A 21422-nucleotide genomic window follows, 5' to 3' on the forward strand; every position below is an offset into this window, starting at 1 on the left:
GATCTAGGTCAATTGACTTTAAATTAGGTGCATGCTTCCAATACCTCTCCCTTTGAAACCCCAATTTAAACCCAAACCGAAATCCTTCCCCCAATACCGTGGCAGATTTTCTATCTGGATATAGTTCCAACAATGGTATTAAAGTTTCCAAATTAATGGGCGATGGATATTTACAGCATAAGCATACATTACTACAGGGTTTGCTCAAACTTTTCACCATTTGATTACTTTGCTGCTTTTTTTTTTTTTATAAGCCCGTGACCAGGGTCTTTGCAGCTGAAGCACTTGTGGCTGAATTTGCAATTGAGGCGTGCGCACGAATGCCTGTTGAAGTCATAGCACATGAGTTCACCCGACATTTTCTGTTTGCCTGGGACCCCACCTGACACACCGAATCGTGATGGTTCTCTGGCACGAAAGGGCTGACGAAACCGCCCACTAAATGAGCCTTTTTGCCTCCCCAAGCACCCGCTGGCAGTGAAACCCCTGTTATCCAAACTGGAGTTAGAAATGCTAGGTGCAGTGACATATAATGCCCAAAGCTCCCCATCAATTATAGCCCATGAGCGTGTGGGTTGCAATTGCTGCCGCATGCGAAATTGCTGGTCGTACGTACGCCAGCCCCACCCGGCAAACCTTGAGGCTGCAGTCCTGACTGTATCCATGTACTTAAGCATCTCTTGGACCCGCCCTGGGTGTGCTTCTAAATACACTGCACTAAATACCAGAAAAACTGATGTCCATGAGTGTATGCTTGTGATTACCCGTTTTATCTTATTGCTTTTCCAAACAATTTGACCGGTTTGATTTACAGAAAGCGCCATGCCACGCTCATCATCAAATTGTTTGCTTGGGTCGCTAATTTTTTCCAATAGCATAGCTAAGTCAACATAATCCCCATTGATTATTTTTGTTTTTATATTTTGCGGTACCGACACCCCCAAAGGGCTGCACACTGATACCAATGGTGAAAAACCTAACTGATGCTGGCTAATATCATCCATGGTCACATATGGTGATAATACTGGTGCACGAGGAATACTGTTCAATGTACCTGTGAAATTATTAGCATTGATATTTTGGCCGACCATACTTGTACCAGCATTGACATTTTGGCCAACCATATTTGTACCAGCATTGACATTTTGGCCGACCATATTTACACCAGCATTGACATTTTGGCCAACCATACTTGTACCCATATTGACATTTTGGCCGACTATACCCGTACCAGCATTGCTATTTTGGCCAACCATACTTATACCCGCTTGAGATGAGCTAACGCCCCTCGACATGCTATTGTTAGGAATATGCACTCCTGTCAAGGCTGTATTGATTGGATTTACACCACTCGAATTAATGACCTGATTAGTCCCTGAACCCACATCCATGACATTTGAATGTACTGCATTACATGTAGTATTCAACCTAAGCATATTTGATGCATTATTGCTCACAGTAGTCGCACCCGTACCATTCAAAGTATTTATATCAATGACCCGATCATTCAATCTACCTGCCGTATTCACTGTGTTACTATTTGTGGCATTATTTGATGACATACTCAATGGTACTGTGCTTGCATCATTTACATTCATCGTGTTATTTACACTCGATGACAACACGGGCATTGATCTATTTACATTCAACATACTATTGTTTGCATATGTACCTTGTAAAAGCTGGTCAGCTATGGATCTTGGTCCAGGCACTTCTTCTTGTCTCGCCATTCTCACTACACGATCTCCTTGTACATAATCACGTTCTGGTATTGGTATTGGTATTGGTTGCTGCCCCTGATCATATTCATGTTGCATGACTGGTACTTGTTGTTGTATAAATCCACCCTGCGCACCTGGTATTGGTTCATGACCCACGTCGGCCGCCGGTATCGGTACATGTTCTTGTTCATCTTGACCTTCTGGTGGGGGGGCCCCCAGCGCAGCTGGTGCATTTGAGTGTGTTCCACGGCCTCGGCCACGCCCTCGACCTCGACCCCGACCCCTACCACCACGACCTCGACCACGGTTTTGACTTGGTACAGTTCCATCTTCGTTGTTGATATTAATCAAGCGTCTTACAGCTTGTGCTTGCGATCTTGTCTGTCTCTCATTTCTATCCATATCAGCCGGCACCGCCCGATTCAAAGTGCGTAAATTCGAGCTTGGTCTCCGAAATCTTTGTGTTGACTTCCTATGTCCCGGTATTTTTTTTTGACGTTTCTCTGCTTCAGATTTTTCAGTTCAGTCCAATGTTTTTATACCACGAAACTCAGTGTTGTTGTACGGGTATGATGTATCTTGAAGCACAGAATAGTAGCAATATAAGCTTACCGGCAATGATGATTTCTCTGAGATAATTGATAAGTCAAACACACTGGCGGTTGATGATCGGAGAGAAAAATTTTTAGATGTTGTCTTGTATGATTTCAAACCAACAATGATTTGATCACCAGGATCATGTCCCAAACCCGCGACATGCGACGACTCTCATTGGTTCCCGGGTCAATCACCACAACGCTGGCATGACAACATGACCTCTGACCCGGTAAACAAATGGAATCGCCACTTTCACGGCAAGGGCAAATTGAGTTTAACTTGTTGCACATCGTTAAACTTTAATTTGGGTATCTTTTTACGTACACTCTTATGCTTCAGCTTTTAACTCATTTGAGCGGAATCTTTTTTTTTTTTTTTTTTTTTTAATATCAAACATTCAATGCCAGTTCTTCATAGTATTGCTGAATGAAGATATCAACTGTGGTATGGGACAGCTGTGAACACCCGTATATAAAAACTCGTGCTACGAGCAGAGGACATGCTAAAAACACTCATTTTTTAGATTGAACAAATTTGTGCCAATGACCTCAGAGAGGCTAAGGTCATTAGTACAGAGCAAGATCGGTACAGACGCTGCAGTAGAAATAAGAAAGAGGGCGTACAACTATGAATAGAGACGAAGGACAGTATCAACTATCTCACATTTTCGAGGAGTTTCTGCAACACGGATACAAAATAAAATCCCAGAAGGAAAACCGACTAGCAACTCAAAAATGCTTCAAGAAAGAGGGCATAGGCCTACAACTATGAATGAGACGAAGGAACTATCTCACATTTTCGATGAGTTTCTGCAACAGGGATAAAAAATAAAATCCCAGAAGGAAAACCGACTAGCAACTCAAAAAATGCTGGAAATACCTCTAGTGTCGGTTGACCAGTAGATATAATTACTCCTCATCAAGTGTTGATAAAGGTAACAGTGTTTGCTGAAACGTATACATGTAAGTGCATTTCTGGATCAGATACAACGAACATGACCAGTCCAGCGGGTCAGTTGCCTGATGAAGTGTGATGGTATCACACGCAACGTAGCTTTGCTAAAAATAGTAAGCCCAGTATTTTGATTTAATTCCAAACTTCATACAACAAACATTGTTTATTGAACACTCATGTTAATTTTGTCATGTTTGATGGTGCCCAAAAAAAGACTAATTGATTACAAATATCCCAGTAAACACAAAGGGCGAATTTCTCGACGGGTGGCTTAGCAATTGGCTTGTCTAGCCTCAAGGCTTAAGAGGTCGTAAGACCAGGCTTAACTGAAAACATATTTCCCGAAGCACGGCTACCATAGCCTCGAGGCTTCGTTAGCCCGTGGGTCAGGCTTGTAGGATTAGCCCCAGGCTTCAGTAAAATTTGCATTTCTCGAAATCAGTCTTCTGTAGCCGTAGTCTACGCAAGCCTGTTAGACCAGGCTTACAGCGGCTTTTCTTGGCCCTGCCTCAGAGCAGGTCTTAGGTCGTAAGCCTTGGTCTATTTCAATTTACAAATTATTTAAATTGTAACGGAAAGTTTATCTTTCATATTTTTGAGTATTTTCATGAGTAAGCAGTCGCGTAACTGGGGGGGAGCGGGGGAGCTCTTGCCACCCCTCCCCCCATGAAAAAGGTCAATTATATAGGCCTACTTCTGAGAGTTATTAATTAACCTCATATTTGGCCATTTTAACCTTAAAAACTCAATTTTTAAGGTTAAATAAATTGCATTTATCCCACTTTTGTACCATTGGCCTATATGTCACCAACTTTAATAGCTTAAATATGGCATTTGTACCATAATTATTTTTCAATTCCACCTCCACCCCCCCCATGTCAAAAAGAAATCTACGCCAATGTTCCGGCGACACATTCCAAGCAGATCCCATAACTCCTCAGACCCACTCCACCCCTTACAAACCCAAACAGCATGAACGATGCCTGCCCCTCATTTATTATGTTTGCCCCCGCTTTCCCCCACCCCACCCCCAAATGAAAATGTCTAGTTACCCCACTGTGGGTAAGTAATTGTTCGATTTAGTTGAACATTTCAGCATTTTATTTTAGTGTTCATTTGAGAATTTTTTTTTTTAGCTGTTGCTATTATCATAAGACCTACACATTTTGAATGATTTTTTAACAACGAATATAATTTTTTTTAAATTCGTTCATCATCATCATGATCATGATCATCATCATCATCATCATCATCATCATCATCATCATCATGATCATCATCATCATCATCATCATCATCATCATAAAGACCTATATGATACCACCTGTCCCTATCCAAGCCTTAATAAGTAGGCCTATTACAATATTATTTTGGAGTGCCTATATTATACCAGGTTGGACATCAATTTAATACAATAGAAGAAGGACAAAATTGGTAAAGATATAGTAAATATTTGACACGAAACAATAATGCATGCAGTATTAAAACTGAATTTACGGATAAGATGCATATAATATTGCTATATCTTCTACTTAAATAATTATAAATATTGTACCAACAGATAACTTCATGTGAGATCTGAGAAGACTACTGATATCAGCAGTAGATAGCACGTTGGTTGCTTTCCTTTTTAGGGGAATCACGGATTCCTTTCCATTAGGCTTACAGTTTTACCCTTTTTGGGATGCAAAGAAAAAATCACGAGTATAAAGCATAGACGTATCATTCATACAAGTTGGACTCATAAAAAGCCAAGTGGAAATAAAATAATACATAAAAGACACAAAAACAGACACAATATTCTTGCATCAAGTTGTGTACGGTATAAGCACAAGACCGCGGGTCCAGGCTAGTCTTTGTGCCGGGAACATCGCGATAATGAGACGGCCTCCTTGTTAGTACGGTAAACCGTGAGTACCGCATGCTTCTGTCACACTACACCGAATAGGTCTTCCGTACAAGAAACGGATGGTATTTTAGTAAATCCGTTGTTGTTCGTCAATTATCGTTTTATGTTCTTTTTATGTCCTGCTATCATCCGCCAAATGCGTTTCGTGTTAGGTGATGTTCGTTAAGTCCGTCGGCATGCACAAAACTTGAAACGGAGTGCACCGAACCGGGGCACCGAATACACATGTTCGGTATTTATCCGATGTGTGTTCGTATGGTGCTGAATATTGCCGGAGTTTGTTCGCTCTCCTTTCGTTCATGTTCGTTCTTTGTTCCTTGCACTCGGCCCGTGTTCGTTGCAAATACGTTCCTGTGAGGCCTTCACCACCGGATAGCATATTTTTGCATTCGGTGATGTACGTTGACCCAGACCGTGTTAGTGTCACACTACACCGGATCGGTCTTCCGTATAAGAAACGGATGGTATTTTAGCAAATCCGTTAGTGTTCGTCAATGTTCGTTTTATGTTCTTCATATGTCATGCTATTATCCGCCAAATGCGTTTCGTGTTAGGTGATGTTTGTTTAGTCCGTCGACAATACGTTTCAAGTTTTGTGCATGCACAAAACTTGAAACGAAGTGTGCTCGAATACACATGTTCGGAAGTTGTCCGATGTGTGTTCGTACAGTTCTGTATATATACCCTGGGTTTGTTCGTTATTCTTTCGTTTATATACCGCAGGTGTTTGCAAGGTTTCGCATGCGCTTGTGCCGGATGTAGGCCTATGGCGAACATGTGCATCAATCATGGGGGGATTTTCTGAAGGGTGTGTGACGCAATATCATATTTCCCCAGTACTTTCCCAGCAAACACAAAAACGTTTTAAAAACGTTTTAAATAAGTTATATTTTGGCTTTTGGTTTAGGTAAAACGTTTTAATAACATTAAAATGTCGGGTTATATAAAGGTCATGAAAACGTTTTAAAACGTTTTGTACGAAAACAAACTACAACAATATTTTTAAATGTGTTCAAAAAATGTTATTTTGCAAACATTTTTGCCAAATATTGTGTCGATACTTTAACATTATGTTAAAACAACATTATGTTAAAACATTTTAAACCAGCAAACACAGAAATGTTCTTAAAATGTTTTTTTCAAAACATTTTAATAACATTTAAATGTCGGGTTATATAAAGGTCATGAAAACGTTTTTAAAACGTTTTTGAAAATATTTTGAGCAAACATTTTTCGCAAAATATTTTTTCAACCCCAAACTAACATTTTGTTTAGAATGTTTTGTATCAAGTTTTCAAGAACGTTTTTGGAATGTTATTAAAACGTTTTTATACCCTTTATATAACTTTCTGTAAAACATTTTTGTTTGCTGAGCAGAAGATTATCAAAAAATGTTTTTTAAGGTTATGAAAACGTTTTATACTCTTAATATACCCTACATTTAAACGTTTTCTGACAACCTTTTATACCCTTTTGCGAATGATGTCGAAAACGTTTTGTGTTTGCTGGGTTAGTGACTGACAAGTAGAAAAAAGGGGGAAAGGAGAGAAAAAAGAAAAGAAAGTGAGAAAAATTGAAGAGAGAAGAGAAGCGAAAAAGTTAAATTGCACGTAATTTAGTAGGCCTATGCATGTGTAAGTAGTATTGAGCATGTTGAGGGAGGGGCACTTTCTGAAGGGTAGAGGACGCAATATCAAATTCTACCTGTTTTAGTGATTGACCAGAAAGAAAAAGAAGAGAAAACATGGAAAAGGTTAAATTGTATGTTATTGAGTAGGCCCAGGATAGTATATAGTAAGCCTAAGTATAGGCCTGTGATTATTATAGGCAGTGCTTTAAATGTCGTTCCTTGGCCCAAAGCCTGTGAAAATTACTGCCGGCCCGTCGATATGAAGGGCCCGTGACATTTTGTCACCAAAATCAGTATTTAAGACGGACTTATGATGCACCAAAAACAAATTTTCCATTTTTAAAACTAAATTTTTACACAATAGGCCCAGGCGTAATAGGCCCTACAGTCCATGCATGCTTTACCTGAAATTACGAGTCTGAAGTCTTATATCTTAAAGTGTCAGTGGATCAGTGTAACATTTTAAATTTTGCAAATTCAGTTCGGGCCTTCTTTGTTTTTTGTTTAAGGCAATAATAGTGTAAAAATGATGCACCAAAAACAAATTTTCCATTTTTAAAACTAAATTTTTACACAATAGGCCCAGGCGTAATAGGCCCTACAGTCCCCATGCAAATGGCTTCAATTGGACCTTCATTTTGAAAAATGGACAAGTCTTCCTTTTTGCTTCTGCTATGGACATCCACGTGTTATTTTTAAAACAATTGTTTATATTATACAATAATTGTGAAAACTTTTCAATGGCTTCAATCATAGGCTTTCGTTTCACCAATTTGCGGCTGTTTCAAACTAAAATAGTACCCAATAATAGTGCTAAAATTGATCCAAAAAATGACAAATGGCTTCAATTGGGCCTTCATTGTCCAAAGATTTCTCACCTCTATTGCCCCCGGACGCTGGTTGCCCTGATATATCAGATTTGTAGCCCTTTTGTACTTATTAGCCAATATTTGACCATTTTCGTCAAAGTTTTCCCCCTTAAAAGTTGTCTTTCCCCACTTTGTTCACCCTCTGAAAAAGTGCTTGCTACGTCATTGCCTCTAAGGGGTCAAAAACCCTCTCAAACACCCTCTCCTCCCTCACTTTTCTGATAGTGTAGACGTCCCTGTTGGTGCCATATGCCACGGATTCGCCGGTTATTTGTCGGACGTTGAACGATTGAATATAAAACGCCTGCAGGATTATTAGCGGCCACAACGCATAGCGAGACGAACGGGAATCGGGTCCCAAAATCCGGACATTTGTCGGACGTTGACCCCCAAATCCGGTCATTTGTCGGACGTTGAACGATCGAATATAAGGCGCCTGCAGGATTATTAGCGGCCACAACGCATAGAGAAACGAACGGGAATCGGACCCCCAAATCCGGTCATTTGTCGGACGTTGAACGATCGGATATAAGACGCCTGCAGGGTTATTAGCGGCCACAACGCATAGAGAGACGAACGGGAATCGGACCCAAAATCCCACCAAATCTTCTGCCGGACTGGTGATTTTTCCACCGAATAAAATATTTTTGTATTCGGTGATGTACGTTAATCCAGTCCGTCGTAGTGTGACAGACCTATATGTACATCTACCTCCAACAGCCTTATACAATTAAGTCGCTGGTTGAAAGGGACGAGGTTGTCAAGCGTTAAGCCTGGAAGGCCACTAAGACTAGGTTGAATTTGCGTTGAAGAAATCCGGCTAGAGTTAAGACTCGGGCTTCGAGAGCGGGCTAGGCTTAGTAGCCTCAAGGCCACCTTAAGACTACGGCTTAATAAGACTCCTGTCGGGAAACTCGCCCAAAACGTTTTCGACATCATTCGCAAAAGGTTATAAAAGGTTATCAGAAAACGTTTAAATGTCGGGTTATCTAAAGGGTATATTAAGAGTATAAAACGTTTTAATAACCTTAACAAACATTTTTGATAATCTACTGCTCAGCAAACAAAAATGTTTTACAGAAAACATTTAAATGTCGGGTTATATAAAGGATATAAAAACGATTCTTGAAAACTTGATACAAAACATTCTAAACAAAATGTTATTTTGGGGTTGAAAAAATATTTTGCGAAAAATGTTTACCCAAAATATATTCAATAACGTTTTAAAAACGTTTTTCATAACCTTTATATAACCCGACATTTAAATGTTATTAAAAGGTTTTGAAAAAAAAACATTTTAAAAACATTTCTGTGTTTGCTGGGTTCAAACATTTTAACATAATGTTATTTAAGTATTGACACAATATTTGGCAAAAATGTTTGCAAAAATAGTTTACAATAACATTTTTTGAAAACATTTAAAAATATTGTTGTAGTGTGTTTTCATAAAAAAAAGCGTTTTAAAACGTTATCATGACCTTTATATAACCCGACATTTTAATGTTATTAAAACGTTTTACCTAAACCAAAAGCCAAAATATAACTTCTTTAAAACGTTTTTAAAACGTTTTTGTGTTTGCTGGGTAACTACCGGTACTATGTTAAGGTTTATCTTGATATACCTTAAAAGAGAGCTCTATGAAATCAAAAAGACACGAAAATTTTTGATGTAATACGAGCTGTCTTTGCGGAACAGCGCGTCTGCCTATTATATGAAAAGCCGACTATCAGTTGAAATTTTGGACCTTTCATCTTGCAGATATATAGGCTACATTTTCCCCCAAAAGACCTTTTTTTGTTAGTGCTTTTGGGAAAAATCTATATCTTCAATACGAAAGGTCAAAATGTTCATGATGGACGGCTTTTCATACCAGCTGCATACACTTTAAGTACATAGGCCTATAATTAGATTTATACAATTCACTTCGAAGACTGTTGAACATTTCTAAAATATCAATTTTTAATAATTTGCCATAAAATGTGCATTATGTCAAAAAAACAAATATGATTTTGATATCAGAAGGACATAAATGCAATTCGATATGTCTGATGTAATTTTGCTTGCTTCATTTTTCTTTTGTTTTTCAATTGTTTCTTGTATATATTTTGCACATGTTTTGGTTTTTCACGCTGTGATCTTTTGAAATGGCGTGTAACAAAAGCTCTCATGTATGTATGTATGTATGTATGTATGTATCGATCAGGCCCAACAAAAAATATGTGAAAACGTCGCTACCCGAGCCCTTAATTTTCCTTGTCAGAAAACATATAACTACACACCAAATGCAAATTAACAATCTTTACCGTTTTAGTAAAAATGCATATAGTGCGTAGACCTTTACACTAGTCATTTGAAGCCCCGGCCTCATAGTAGGCCAACCTTAAGCCCCTCTTTTAGAAATTGGACTCTACTTCTCATAGCCCGTTTCAATGTGAGCGAACTTTGTGAAGTTATTGAACTTTTTCTATCTTTTATATAAAGTTGTAATCAATCGAATTGAGAATTAAAACATGTGTTTATCGTGAAAAACATTCAGTAGGCTATCCATACTCTATATAGACACACCGACTAGGGATGGGGAGATAAAATTTATTTAATATAATGATCATACTAAAGATTGGTAACACGAAGTTATTGTGAAATATGAACAAATGAAGATAAATGAAATATCGCGGGGTGGGGACCATGAAGATTTGGTGGGTACTCTGGACATGCAGATTTAATCATATATGGCGAGCTATAATACACGTCGCAGGGGTGTGATTCTTTAGGATTTTTCCTGATTTCCTGGATTTTTGGGCCAAAATTTCCGCAATTTTATCAATTTCGCGCTGTTTTTCAGGATTTTCTAATACTTTCAGGATATTTTAAGCTTTGAATCACACCCCTAACGTCGTCGCTCTCTATAGATACAGGATTAACTAACTTGTGTTTTCCAAAATGAATTCCATCTGAATTATAAATCTCTCTTCATGTATAGCGAGCTATTGCTCATCTATGTGCGTCTTAACATATGTTGAGCATTTTGCTTGAGCCTGGTCCCATCAGGATCCAAGCGTGTATCCGCGAGGACCGACTGGTTAAACAACCAAAAGCAAATACGTCACAGTTCCCGAAAAGCTGTCTCTTAACCCCCTGAAAACTACTGCATTTCATAAAGCGTTTCTGATTGGCTAAACATGCGATATATTCATTTGAGTGACCAATTAAAATACAGCTTGTCCACTTTTCAGTTCTACCACCGTGCTTACAATGCCTCTGATTGGTTCAATAAATCATAACAGTTCTCCAATCAGCAGGTAGTTATCACGTGCTTAAATAAATTCACTGTGGCGAATGAAATTGTGAGCCCTTAGTCTATTGTATTGTTCCCACAACAAATCCAAACTCCCACCCCCCGGATAAGAGTAGACCAACTATCATAGGCCCTACTAACAAGCATTTCTGAGACGCAGTGCTCACCGACAAGAACAGTAAGTATAATTGTATATAATTAAATTAACACAATTTTAGAGTTTTATTTTAGTAGGCCTATGTTACATATATTTCTTATAGTTTAACAATTATGTAAAATACTAGAATCTGATATAAAATTATTATTTAGTGATTCTAATCGAAATCAACAATGATCGACGCTATACAATTCAGAAATGTTAAACCCAACGATGTCGAATCCTCAAACATATCATTATTATCAAGTGCAATAAAATGAGCAAATAATATTATGACAAAAAAATGCTTCTTTTTTATAGTTGAAAAGATGAAATCGCTACTGATTTTGGGTGCCTTATTGGGCGTAACATTCGGGACTTTAGCACCGTTTAAGCAGGCTGCTGAGAAACATGAACGGGTTCCAGGGCGGTATATCATCAGGCTTAAGGTAAGATTTTAAGTGTTCTATGATTAACGATTATTTATTTATTCGTAAAAGGCATAATTTACGATTTCCGTAATTTTGTTATTCTTTTCCCAAAATGGTAAAATTTTGAAACGTTTGAATTTAAATTTTACAAAATTGTCTGCAGTCAACACCTAGGGGGAGAGGGTTAAGGACTCTGTAGCATAATGACCTACTTTTTGTATCCTTTTCATTCTTCGTTGTCATGGCAACAACAATAATTATACAGGATGGAATCAGCCTAGATGGATTCATGAATACTGCCGAATTCAACAACCTTAATGCTCGTGTTCGTCACACCTATAAGAAAGTCATCAATGGTCTAGCTGTAGACTTGCCGCCACAGTATGTTGACAGGGTAAGAATAAATTGGGTCATTCCAGTTGAAATGCACACACCCTATACATCCATCATTTTCCACACATAAACAGGGAGTGTGAATTTCAAATGGGGTTACCTCATTGGGTGACTCCATTTGAAATCCATGATAAGTTCGGTTGCGAGAAGAAGCATGACACTGGAAAGTGAGACCCCCAGGGCGGAAGGTGTCTCAAATGCTACTGGGGAAGAGGAGTAGTTTTAATATTTTATGGGCACTAAATATTGCTCGGACAAAATCATGTCATTGGAAAACTAATAAATCATTATGAGGACAATGAAAATTACTGCTTTCTTTAAAAAAAAAAAAATAGGTTGGTTAACATTGATATTCCGCAAAAACCAACTGTGGGCAAGTGAGTTTCTTCGAACGAGACCGATTTGTCCATGAAACTACTGTCATGACTGTGATGTCATGATATGAACGCGTACGGCCAGCGTTGTGGGAGTGTAAATCAAAGGGTAAGCAGCTGGTCAGTTTGTGGCTAAAATTTCGCGTTCCTCTTGCGACATTTCAAAATTAAAGTCCATTTTTTTGTTTTATTTGAGCTTAATTTTGGGGACATTTTCATACACCGTGGCCATTTTTTAAAACTTTTTCTTTGTCCAATTAATCGTTGTCAATCATTCTTCTACCACACTATGACGGGTTTCTTGTTTTATAATAATGGCAACCCAATTGTCACATTTTGATCAAACTTCGCAGAGTGCAGTTTATCGCACTCCGTTTTCCTGCGAATCTCCCGTTTTGCACACCAACATAATACCGTATGGGTTAATTTTTTTCGGTAGGCACGACTTCGTTATATCATGATCATGTAGGCCTATTCGTATGTGACCGTTTCCACTCCATAGTGCAGTTTTGTCCACGGCAAATTCACCGTGACCTTTTCAACCTTAACCCGCTTAGTGAAGATTAAACCAAAATATGCAGTACTAAACCATTATAGTAATCGATTGTCCAATGCACATTTCTTACCACGTGATAATATTAATCCAATGAGCGATCGAATTGTCCGCTACGGTCGACTAATCACGCTATTGACATGTACGGGTGGAGCTCCACTGACTGGTTTGCTATCATTTACTCATCAAGGCGCTCCACCGTTATTATAAGGACTATGCTAATAATTTACAGATTGACATGTAGAAAATAAACCATACTTGATTGACAGAAAGTACTAAATTTGTACCTATTACGGTTTGGTGGCACTCCTCTTCCAAACGCGACCAAGTCAAGACGGCCCGGTGAAGCAAAATGTGCATTGGATTAACACGGGAGTTTGCCAGCGGATAAGATGGTAGATTTCCTTTCTCATACAAATGCATTCTCCCCCGTTATTAAAGCTTGTACCGGATTAAAACTTCAGATATTTTGAAAAGAAAATAATTGAAACATAGAGCAAGTACTAAAATCAGAGCTTTTATACTTTTTGATATACCGTAGAATTCCGTCTAGAAGCATATGCCTCTAAACGAGGTTTTTTTAACGAAAAATATGAAAGGCCAATACCCTTCTCAAAAAGATTGCAATAGATTGGTCTTACAAATATACATGTTTGTACAGCCTTTATCAGTAATATAGTTGTTCAAACTCCAAATAACGTTTTCGTTGAGAGTGTCTGCCTCTTGTCTCTTGTGTCAAAAAAAACCTCGTTTAGAGGCATATATATGCTTGTAGACGGAATTTTACGGTATGACGCTAACTAGTTCATCTCCTATACCCACAGCACAGCGCTACTAGTACGGGTCAATTACCTATGTGAGTGCCCCTGTGTTGTGTGCATACATGCAGTTCACAATAACTGCATGATGCTCCACTCATCATCCTTCCCCCATCCCGATACTACTCTGAATACAGGTCTATACAAGAAAGATTTTAACCGTAGGGTCCAAAAATATCAATCTCTTCCAACCTTGGTATTTTTACCCACAGTTGCGTAGTTTACCTGGTATTTATGACGTGTATGAAGGTGGCGTAATGAAGGCGATGCAAAATGATGCTTTGTCATGGGGTATCGACCGCGTAGATCAGAGGGGTTATCCACTGGATGAAAAATTCTTCGCCAGAGGTAAGTTGACAGAAAAAATTGGAACACATTTTTACAAAATATTAGGAAAAATATCAGCAAAATAGCCCGGGAACCCAATAGTAAAGACGATTGTGAAGATTATCATTCATCCAGGTAATAACAACTATGAACTGAGATTATAATCTGATCTACTGGACTTACGTTTTGATGAGTGGCAATTGAATAGTAAAGAGTTCAATTCAAAGGCGTGTCCAGACATTTTGTCGGGGGGGGGGGGGATTGAATAGTTTGTCGGCACAATTTCACCAAGAAAATCTACGTGTGTGATACATAAATACGTTATACTCACAATGACTTTGTTTTATTTCCATCAGGGTCGGCAGGCGATATCAATATCTACGTGTGTGACACATGAATACGTATACTCACAATGACTTTGTTTTATTTCCATCAGGGTCGGCAGGAGGTATCAATATCTACGTGTGTGACACATGAATACGTATACTCACAATGACTTTGTTTTATTTCCATCAGGGTCGGCAGGAGGTGTCAATATCTACGTGTGTGACACATGAATACGTTATACTCACAATGACTTTGTTTTATTTCCATCAGGGTCGGCAGGAGATATCAATATCTACGTATGTGACACATGAATACGTTATACTCACAATGACTTTGTTTTATTTCCATCAGGGTCGGCAGGAGATATCAATATCTACGTATGTGACACATGAATACGTTATACTCACAATGACTTTGTTTTATTTCCATCAGGGTCGGCAGGAGATATCAATATCTACGTATGTGACACATGAATACGTTATACTCACAATGACTTTGTTTTATTTCCATCAGGGTCGGCAGGAGGTATCAATATCTACGTGTGTGACACATGAATACGTTATACCCACAATGACTTTGTTTTATTTCCATCAGGGTCGGCAGGAGGTATCAATATCTACGTGTGTGATACATGAATACGTTATACTCACAATGACTTTGTTTTATTTCCATCAGGGTCGGCACGAGGCATCAATATCTACGTGTGTGACACCTGAATACGTTGTACTCACAATGACTTTGTTTTATTTCCATCAGGGTCGGCAGGAGGTATCAATATCTACGTGTGTGACACATGAATACGTAATACTCACATTGACTTTGTTTTATTTCCATCACAGTCGGCAGGATGCATTGATATCTACGTGTGTGACACATGCATACGTTACACTCACATTGACTTTGTTTTATTTCCATCAGGGTCGGCAGGGGGTATCAATATCTACGTGTGTGACACATGAGTACGTTGTACTTAATGACTTTATTTTATTTCCATCAGACACGGGAGAAGGTGTCAATATCTACGTGTGTGACACATGAATACGTTATACTCACAATGACTTTATTTTATTTCCATCAGGGTCGGCAGGAGGTATCAATATCTACGTGTGTGACACATGAATACGTTATACCCACAATGACTTTGTTTTATTTCCATCAGGGTCGGCAGGAGGTATCAATATCTACGTGTGTGACACATGAATACGTTATACTCACAATGACTTTGTTTTATTTCCATCAGGGTCGGCAGGAGGTATCAATATCTACGTGTGTGACACATGAATACGTTATACTCACAATGACTTTGTTTTATTTCCATCAGGGTCGGCAGGAGGTATCAATATCTACGTGTGTGACACATGAATACGTATACTCACAATGACTTTGTTTTATTTCCATCAGGGTCGGCAGGAGGTGTCAATATCTACGTATGTGACACATGAATACGTTATACTCACAATGACTTTGTTTTATTTCCATCAGGGTCGGCAGGAGATATCAATATCTACGTATGTGACACATGAATACGTTATACTCACAATGACTTTGTTTTATTTCCATCAGGGTCGGCAGGAGATATCAATATCTACGTGTGTGACACATGAATACGTTATACTCACAATGACTTTGTTTTATTTCCATCAGGGTCGGCAGGAGGTATCAATATCTACGTGTGTGACACATGAATACGTTATACCCACAATGACTTTGTTTTATTTCCATCAGGGTCGGCAGGAGGTATCAATATCTACGTGTGTGATACATGAATACGTTATACTCACAATGACTTTGTTTTATTTCCATCAGGGTCGGCACGAGGCATCAATATCTACGTGTGTGACACCTGAATACGTTGTACTCACAATGACTTTGTTTTATTTCCATCAGGGTCGGCAGGAGGTATCAATATCTACGTGTGTGACACATGAATACGTAATACTCACATTGACTTTGTTTTATTTCCATCACAGTCGGCAGGATGCATTGATATCTACGTGTGTGACACATGCATACGTTATACTCACATTGACTTTGTTTTATTTCCATCAGGGTCGGCAGGGGGTATCAATATCTACGTGTGTGACACATGAGTACGTTGTACTTAATGACTTTATTTTATTTCCATCAGACACGGGAGAAGGTGTCAATATCTACGTGTGTGACACATGAATACGTTATACTCACAATGACTTTATTTTATTTCCATCAGGGTCGGCAGGAGGTATCAATATCTACGTGTGTGACACATGAATACGTTATACCCACAATGACTTTGTTTTATTTCCATCAGGGTCGGCAGGAGGTATCAATATCTACGTGTGTGACACATGAATACGTTATACTCACAATGACTTTGTTTTATTTCCATCAGGGTCGGCAGGAGGTATCAATATCTACGTGTGTGACACATGAATACGTTATACTCACAATGACTTTGTTTTATTTCCATCAGGGTCGGCAGGATATATCAATATCGACGTGTGTGACACATGAATACGTTATACTTACAATGACTTTGTTTTATTTCCATCAGGGTCGGCAGGAGGTATCAATATCTACGTGTGTGATACATGAATACGTTATACTCACAATGACTTTGTTTTATATCCATCAGGGTCGGCACGAGGTATCAATATCTACGTGTGTGACACATGAATACGTTATGCTCACAATGACATTGTTTTATTTCCATCAGGGTCTGCAGGGGGTATCAATATCTACGTGTGTGACACATGAATACGTAATACTCACATTGACTTTGTTTTATTTCCATCACAGTCGGCAGGATGCATTGATATCTACGTGTGTGACACATGAATACGTTATACTCACATTGACTTTGTTTTATTTCCATCATGGTCGGCAGGAGGTATCAATATCTACGTGTGTGATACATGGATACGTCATACTCACAATGACTTTGTTTTATTTCCATCAGGGTCGGCAGGAGGTATCAATATCTACGTGTGTGACACATGAATACGTTATACTCACAATGACTTTGTTTTATTTCCATCAGGGTCGGCAGGAGGTATCAATATCTACGTGTGTGATACATGAATACGTTATACTCACAATGACTTTGTTTTATTTCCATTAGGGTCGGCAGGAGATATCAATATCTACGTGTGTGACACATGAATACGTTATACTCACAATGACTTTGTTTTATTTCCATCAGGGTCGGCAGGAGGTATCAATATCTACGTGTGTGATACATGAATACGTTATACTCACAATGACTTTGTTTTATTTCCATCAGGGTCGGCAGGAGATATCAATATCTTCGTGTGTGACACATGAGTACGTTGTACTTACAATGACTTTTTTTATTTCCATCAGGGTCGGCAGGAGGCATCAATATCTACGTGTGTGACACATGAATACGTCATACTCACAATGACTTTGTTTTATATCCATCAGGGTCGGCAGGAGATATCAATATATACGTGTGTGACACATGAATACGTCATACTCACATTGACTTTGTTTTATTTCCATCAGGGTCGGCAGGAGGTATCAATATCGACGTGTGTGACACATGAATACGTCATACTCACAATGACTTTGTTTTATTTCCATCAGGGTCGGCAGGAGGTATCAATATCTACGTGTGTGACACATGAATACGTCATACTCACATTGACTTTGTTTTATTTCCATCAGGGTCGGCAGGAGGTATCAATATCGACGTGTGTGACACATGAATACGTTATACTCACAATGACTTTGTTTTATTTCCATCAGGGTCGGCAGGAGATATCAATATATACGTGTGTGACACATGAATACGTCATACTCACAATGACTTTGTTTTATTTCCATCAGGGTCGGCAGGAGATATCAATATTTACGTGTGTGATACATGAATACGTTATACTCACAATGACTTTGTTTTATTTCCATCAGGGTCGGCAGGAGGTATCAATATCTACGTGTGTGACACATGAATACGTTATACTCACAATGACTTTATTTTATTTCCATCAGGGTCGGCAGGAGGTATCAATATCTACGTGTGTGACACATGAATACGTTATACTCACAATGACTTTGTTTTATTTCCATCAGGGTCGGCAGGAGGTATCAATATCTACGTGTGTGATACATGAATACGTTATACTCACAATGACTTTGTTTTATTTCCATTAGGGTCGGCAGGAGATATCAATATCTACGTGTGTGACACATGAATACGTTATACTCACAATGACTTTGTTTTATTTCCATCAGGGTCGGCAGGAGATATCAATATCTACGTGTGTGACACATGAATACGTCATACTCACAATGACTTTGTTTTATTTCCATCAGGGTCGGCAGGAGATATCAATATCTACGTGTGTGACACATGAATACGTTATACTCACAATGACTTTGTTTTATTTCCATCAGGGTCGGCAGGAGGTATCAATATCTACGTGTGTGATACATGAATACGTTATACTCACAATGACTTTGTTTTATTTCCATTAGGGTCGGCAGGAGATATCAATATCTACGTGTGTGACACATGAATACGTTATACTCACAATGACTTTGTTTTATTTCCCTCAGGGTCGGCACGAGGTATCAATATCTACGTGTGTGATACATGAATACGTCATACTCACAATGACTTTGTTTTATTTCCATCAGGGTCGGCAGGAGATATCAATATCTACGTGTGTGACACATGAATACGTTATACTCACAATGACTTTGTTTTATTTCCATCAGGGTCGGCAGGAGGTATCAATATCTACGTGTGTGATACATGAATACGTTATACTCACAATGACTTTGTTTTATTTCCATTAGGGTCGGCAGGAGATATCAATATCTACGTGTGTGACACATGAATACGTTATACTCACAATGACTTTGTTTTATTTCCCTCAGGGTCGGCAGGAGGTATCAATATCTACGTGTGTGACACCTGAATACGTTATACTCACAATGACTTTGTTTTATTTCCATCAGGGTCGGCAGGAGATATCAATATCTACGTGTGTGACACATGAATACGTCATACTCACAATGACTTTGTTTTATTTCCATCAGGGTCGGCAGGAGGTATCAATATCTACGTGTGTGACACATGAATACGTTATACTCACAATGACTTTGTTTTATTTCCATCAGGGTCGACAGAAGGTATCAATATTTACGTGTGTGATACATGAATACGTTATACTCACAATGACTTTGTTTTATTTCCATCAGGGTCGACAGAAGGTATCAATATTTACGTGTGTGACACATGAATACGTCATACTCACAATGACTTTGTTTTATTTCCATCAGGGTCGACAGAAGGTATCAATATTTATGTGTGTGATACATGAATACGTTATACTCACAATGACTTTGTTTTATTTCCATCAGGGTCGGCAGGAGGTAGCAATATTTACGTGTGTGATACATGAATACGTTATACTCACAATGACTTTGTTTTATTTCCATCAGGGTCGGCACGATGTATCAATATCTACGTGTGTGACACGTGAATACGTTATACTCACAATGACTTTGTTTTATTTCCATCAGGGTCGGCACGAGGTATCAATATCTACGTGTGTGATACATGAATACGTCATACTCACAATGACTTTGTTTTATTTCCATCAGGGTCGGCACGAGGTATCAATATCTACGTGTGTGACACATGAATACGTTATACTCACAATGACCTTGTTTTATTTCCATCAGGGTCGGCAGGAGGTAGCAATATCTACGTGTGTGACACATGAATACGTTATACTCACAATGACTTTGTTTTATTTCCATCAGGGTCGGCAGGAGGTATCAATATCTACGTGTGTGATACATGAATACGTCATACTCACAATGACTTTGTTTTATTTCCATCAGGGTCGGCAGGATGTGTCAATATCTACGTGTGTGACACATGAATACGTTATACTCACAATGACTTTGTTTTATTTCCATCAGGGTCGGCAGGAGGTACCAATATCTACGTGTGTGACACATGAATACGTTATACTCACAATGACTTTGTTTTATTTCCATCAGGGTCGGCAGGAGGTATCAATATCTACGTGTGTGACACATGAATACGTTATACCCACAATGACTTTGTTTTATTTCCATCAGGGTCGGCAGGAGGTATCAATATCTACGTGTGTGATACATGGATACGTCATACTCACAATGACTTTGTTTTATTTCCATCATGGTCGGCAGGAGGTATCAATATCTACGTGTGTGACACGTGAATACGTTATACTCACAATGACTTTGTTTTATTTCCATCAGGGTCGGCACGAGGTATCAATATCTACGTGTGTGACACATGAATACGTTATACTCACAATGACTTTGTTTTATTTCCATCAGGGTCGGCAGGAGGTGTCAATATCTACGTGTGTGACACATGAATACGTTATACTCACAATGACTTTGTTTTATTTCCATCAGGGTCGGCAGGAGGTATCAATATCTTCGTGTGAGACACATGAATACGTTATACTCACAATGACTTTGTTTTATTTCCATCAGGGTCGGCAGGAGGTATCAATATCTACGTGTGTGACACGTGAATACGTTATACTCACAATGACTTTGTTTTATTTCCATCAGGGTCGGCAGGAGGTATCAATATCTACGTGTGTGACACGTGAATACGTTATACTCACAATGACTTTGTTTTATTTCCATCAGGGTCGGCAGGAGATATCAATATCTACGTGTGTGACACATGAATACGTCATACTCACAATGACTTTGTTTTATTTCCATCAGGGTCGGCAGGAGGTATCAATATCTACGTGTGTGACACATGAATACGTTATACTCACAATGACTTTGTTTTATTTCCATCAGGGTCGGCAGGAGGTATCAATATTTACGTGTGTGACACATGAATACGTTATACTCACAATGACTTTGTTTTATTTCCATCAGGGTCGGCAGGAGGTATCAATATTTACGTGTGTGACACATGAATACGTTATACACACAATGACTTTGTTTTATTTCCATCAGGGTCGGCAGGAGGTATCAATATCTACGTGTGTGATACATGAATACGTTATACTAACAATGACTTTATTTCCATCAGGGTCGGCAGGAGGTATCAATATCT

General features: G+C 38.7%; 1 protein-coding gene across 1 annotated transcript in view; it reads left to right on the top strand.

Annotated features, from left to right (window-relative positions):
• Nucleotides 1-11441: 11441 nt before the first annotated feature.
• The window catches only part of LOC140163786 (aqualysin-1-like), a 38573-nt gene continuing 28592 nt past the window's right edge, over nt 11442-21422 (top strand). Inside the window, exons 1-3 of the mRNA XM_072187102.1 lie at nt 11442-11561; nt 11809-11937; nt 13894-14029. Of these exons, the coding sequence (XP_072043203.1) occupies nt 11442-11561; nt 11809-11937; nt 13894-14029 (385 nt within the window). The remainder of the gene's footprint in view (nt 11562-11808; nt 11938-13893; nt 14030-21422) is intronic.

The sequence above is a fragment of the Amphiura filiformis genome, chromosome 11, assembly GCF_039555335.1.
Source record: "Amphiura filiformis chromosome 11, Afil_fr2py, whole genome shotgun sequence".
NCBI classification, from domain to species: domain Eukaryota; kingdom Metazoa; phylum Echinodermata; class Ophiuroidea; order Amphilepidida; family Amphiuridae; genus Amphiura; species Amphiura filiformis.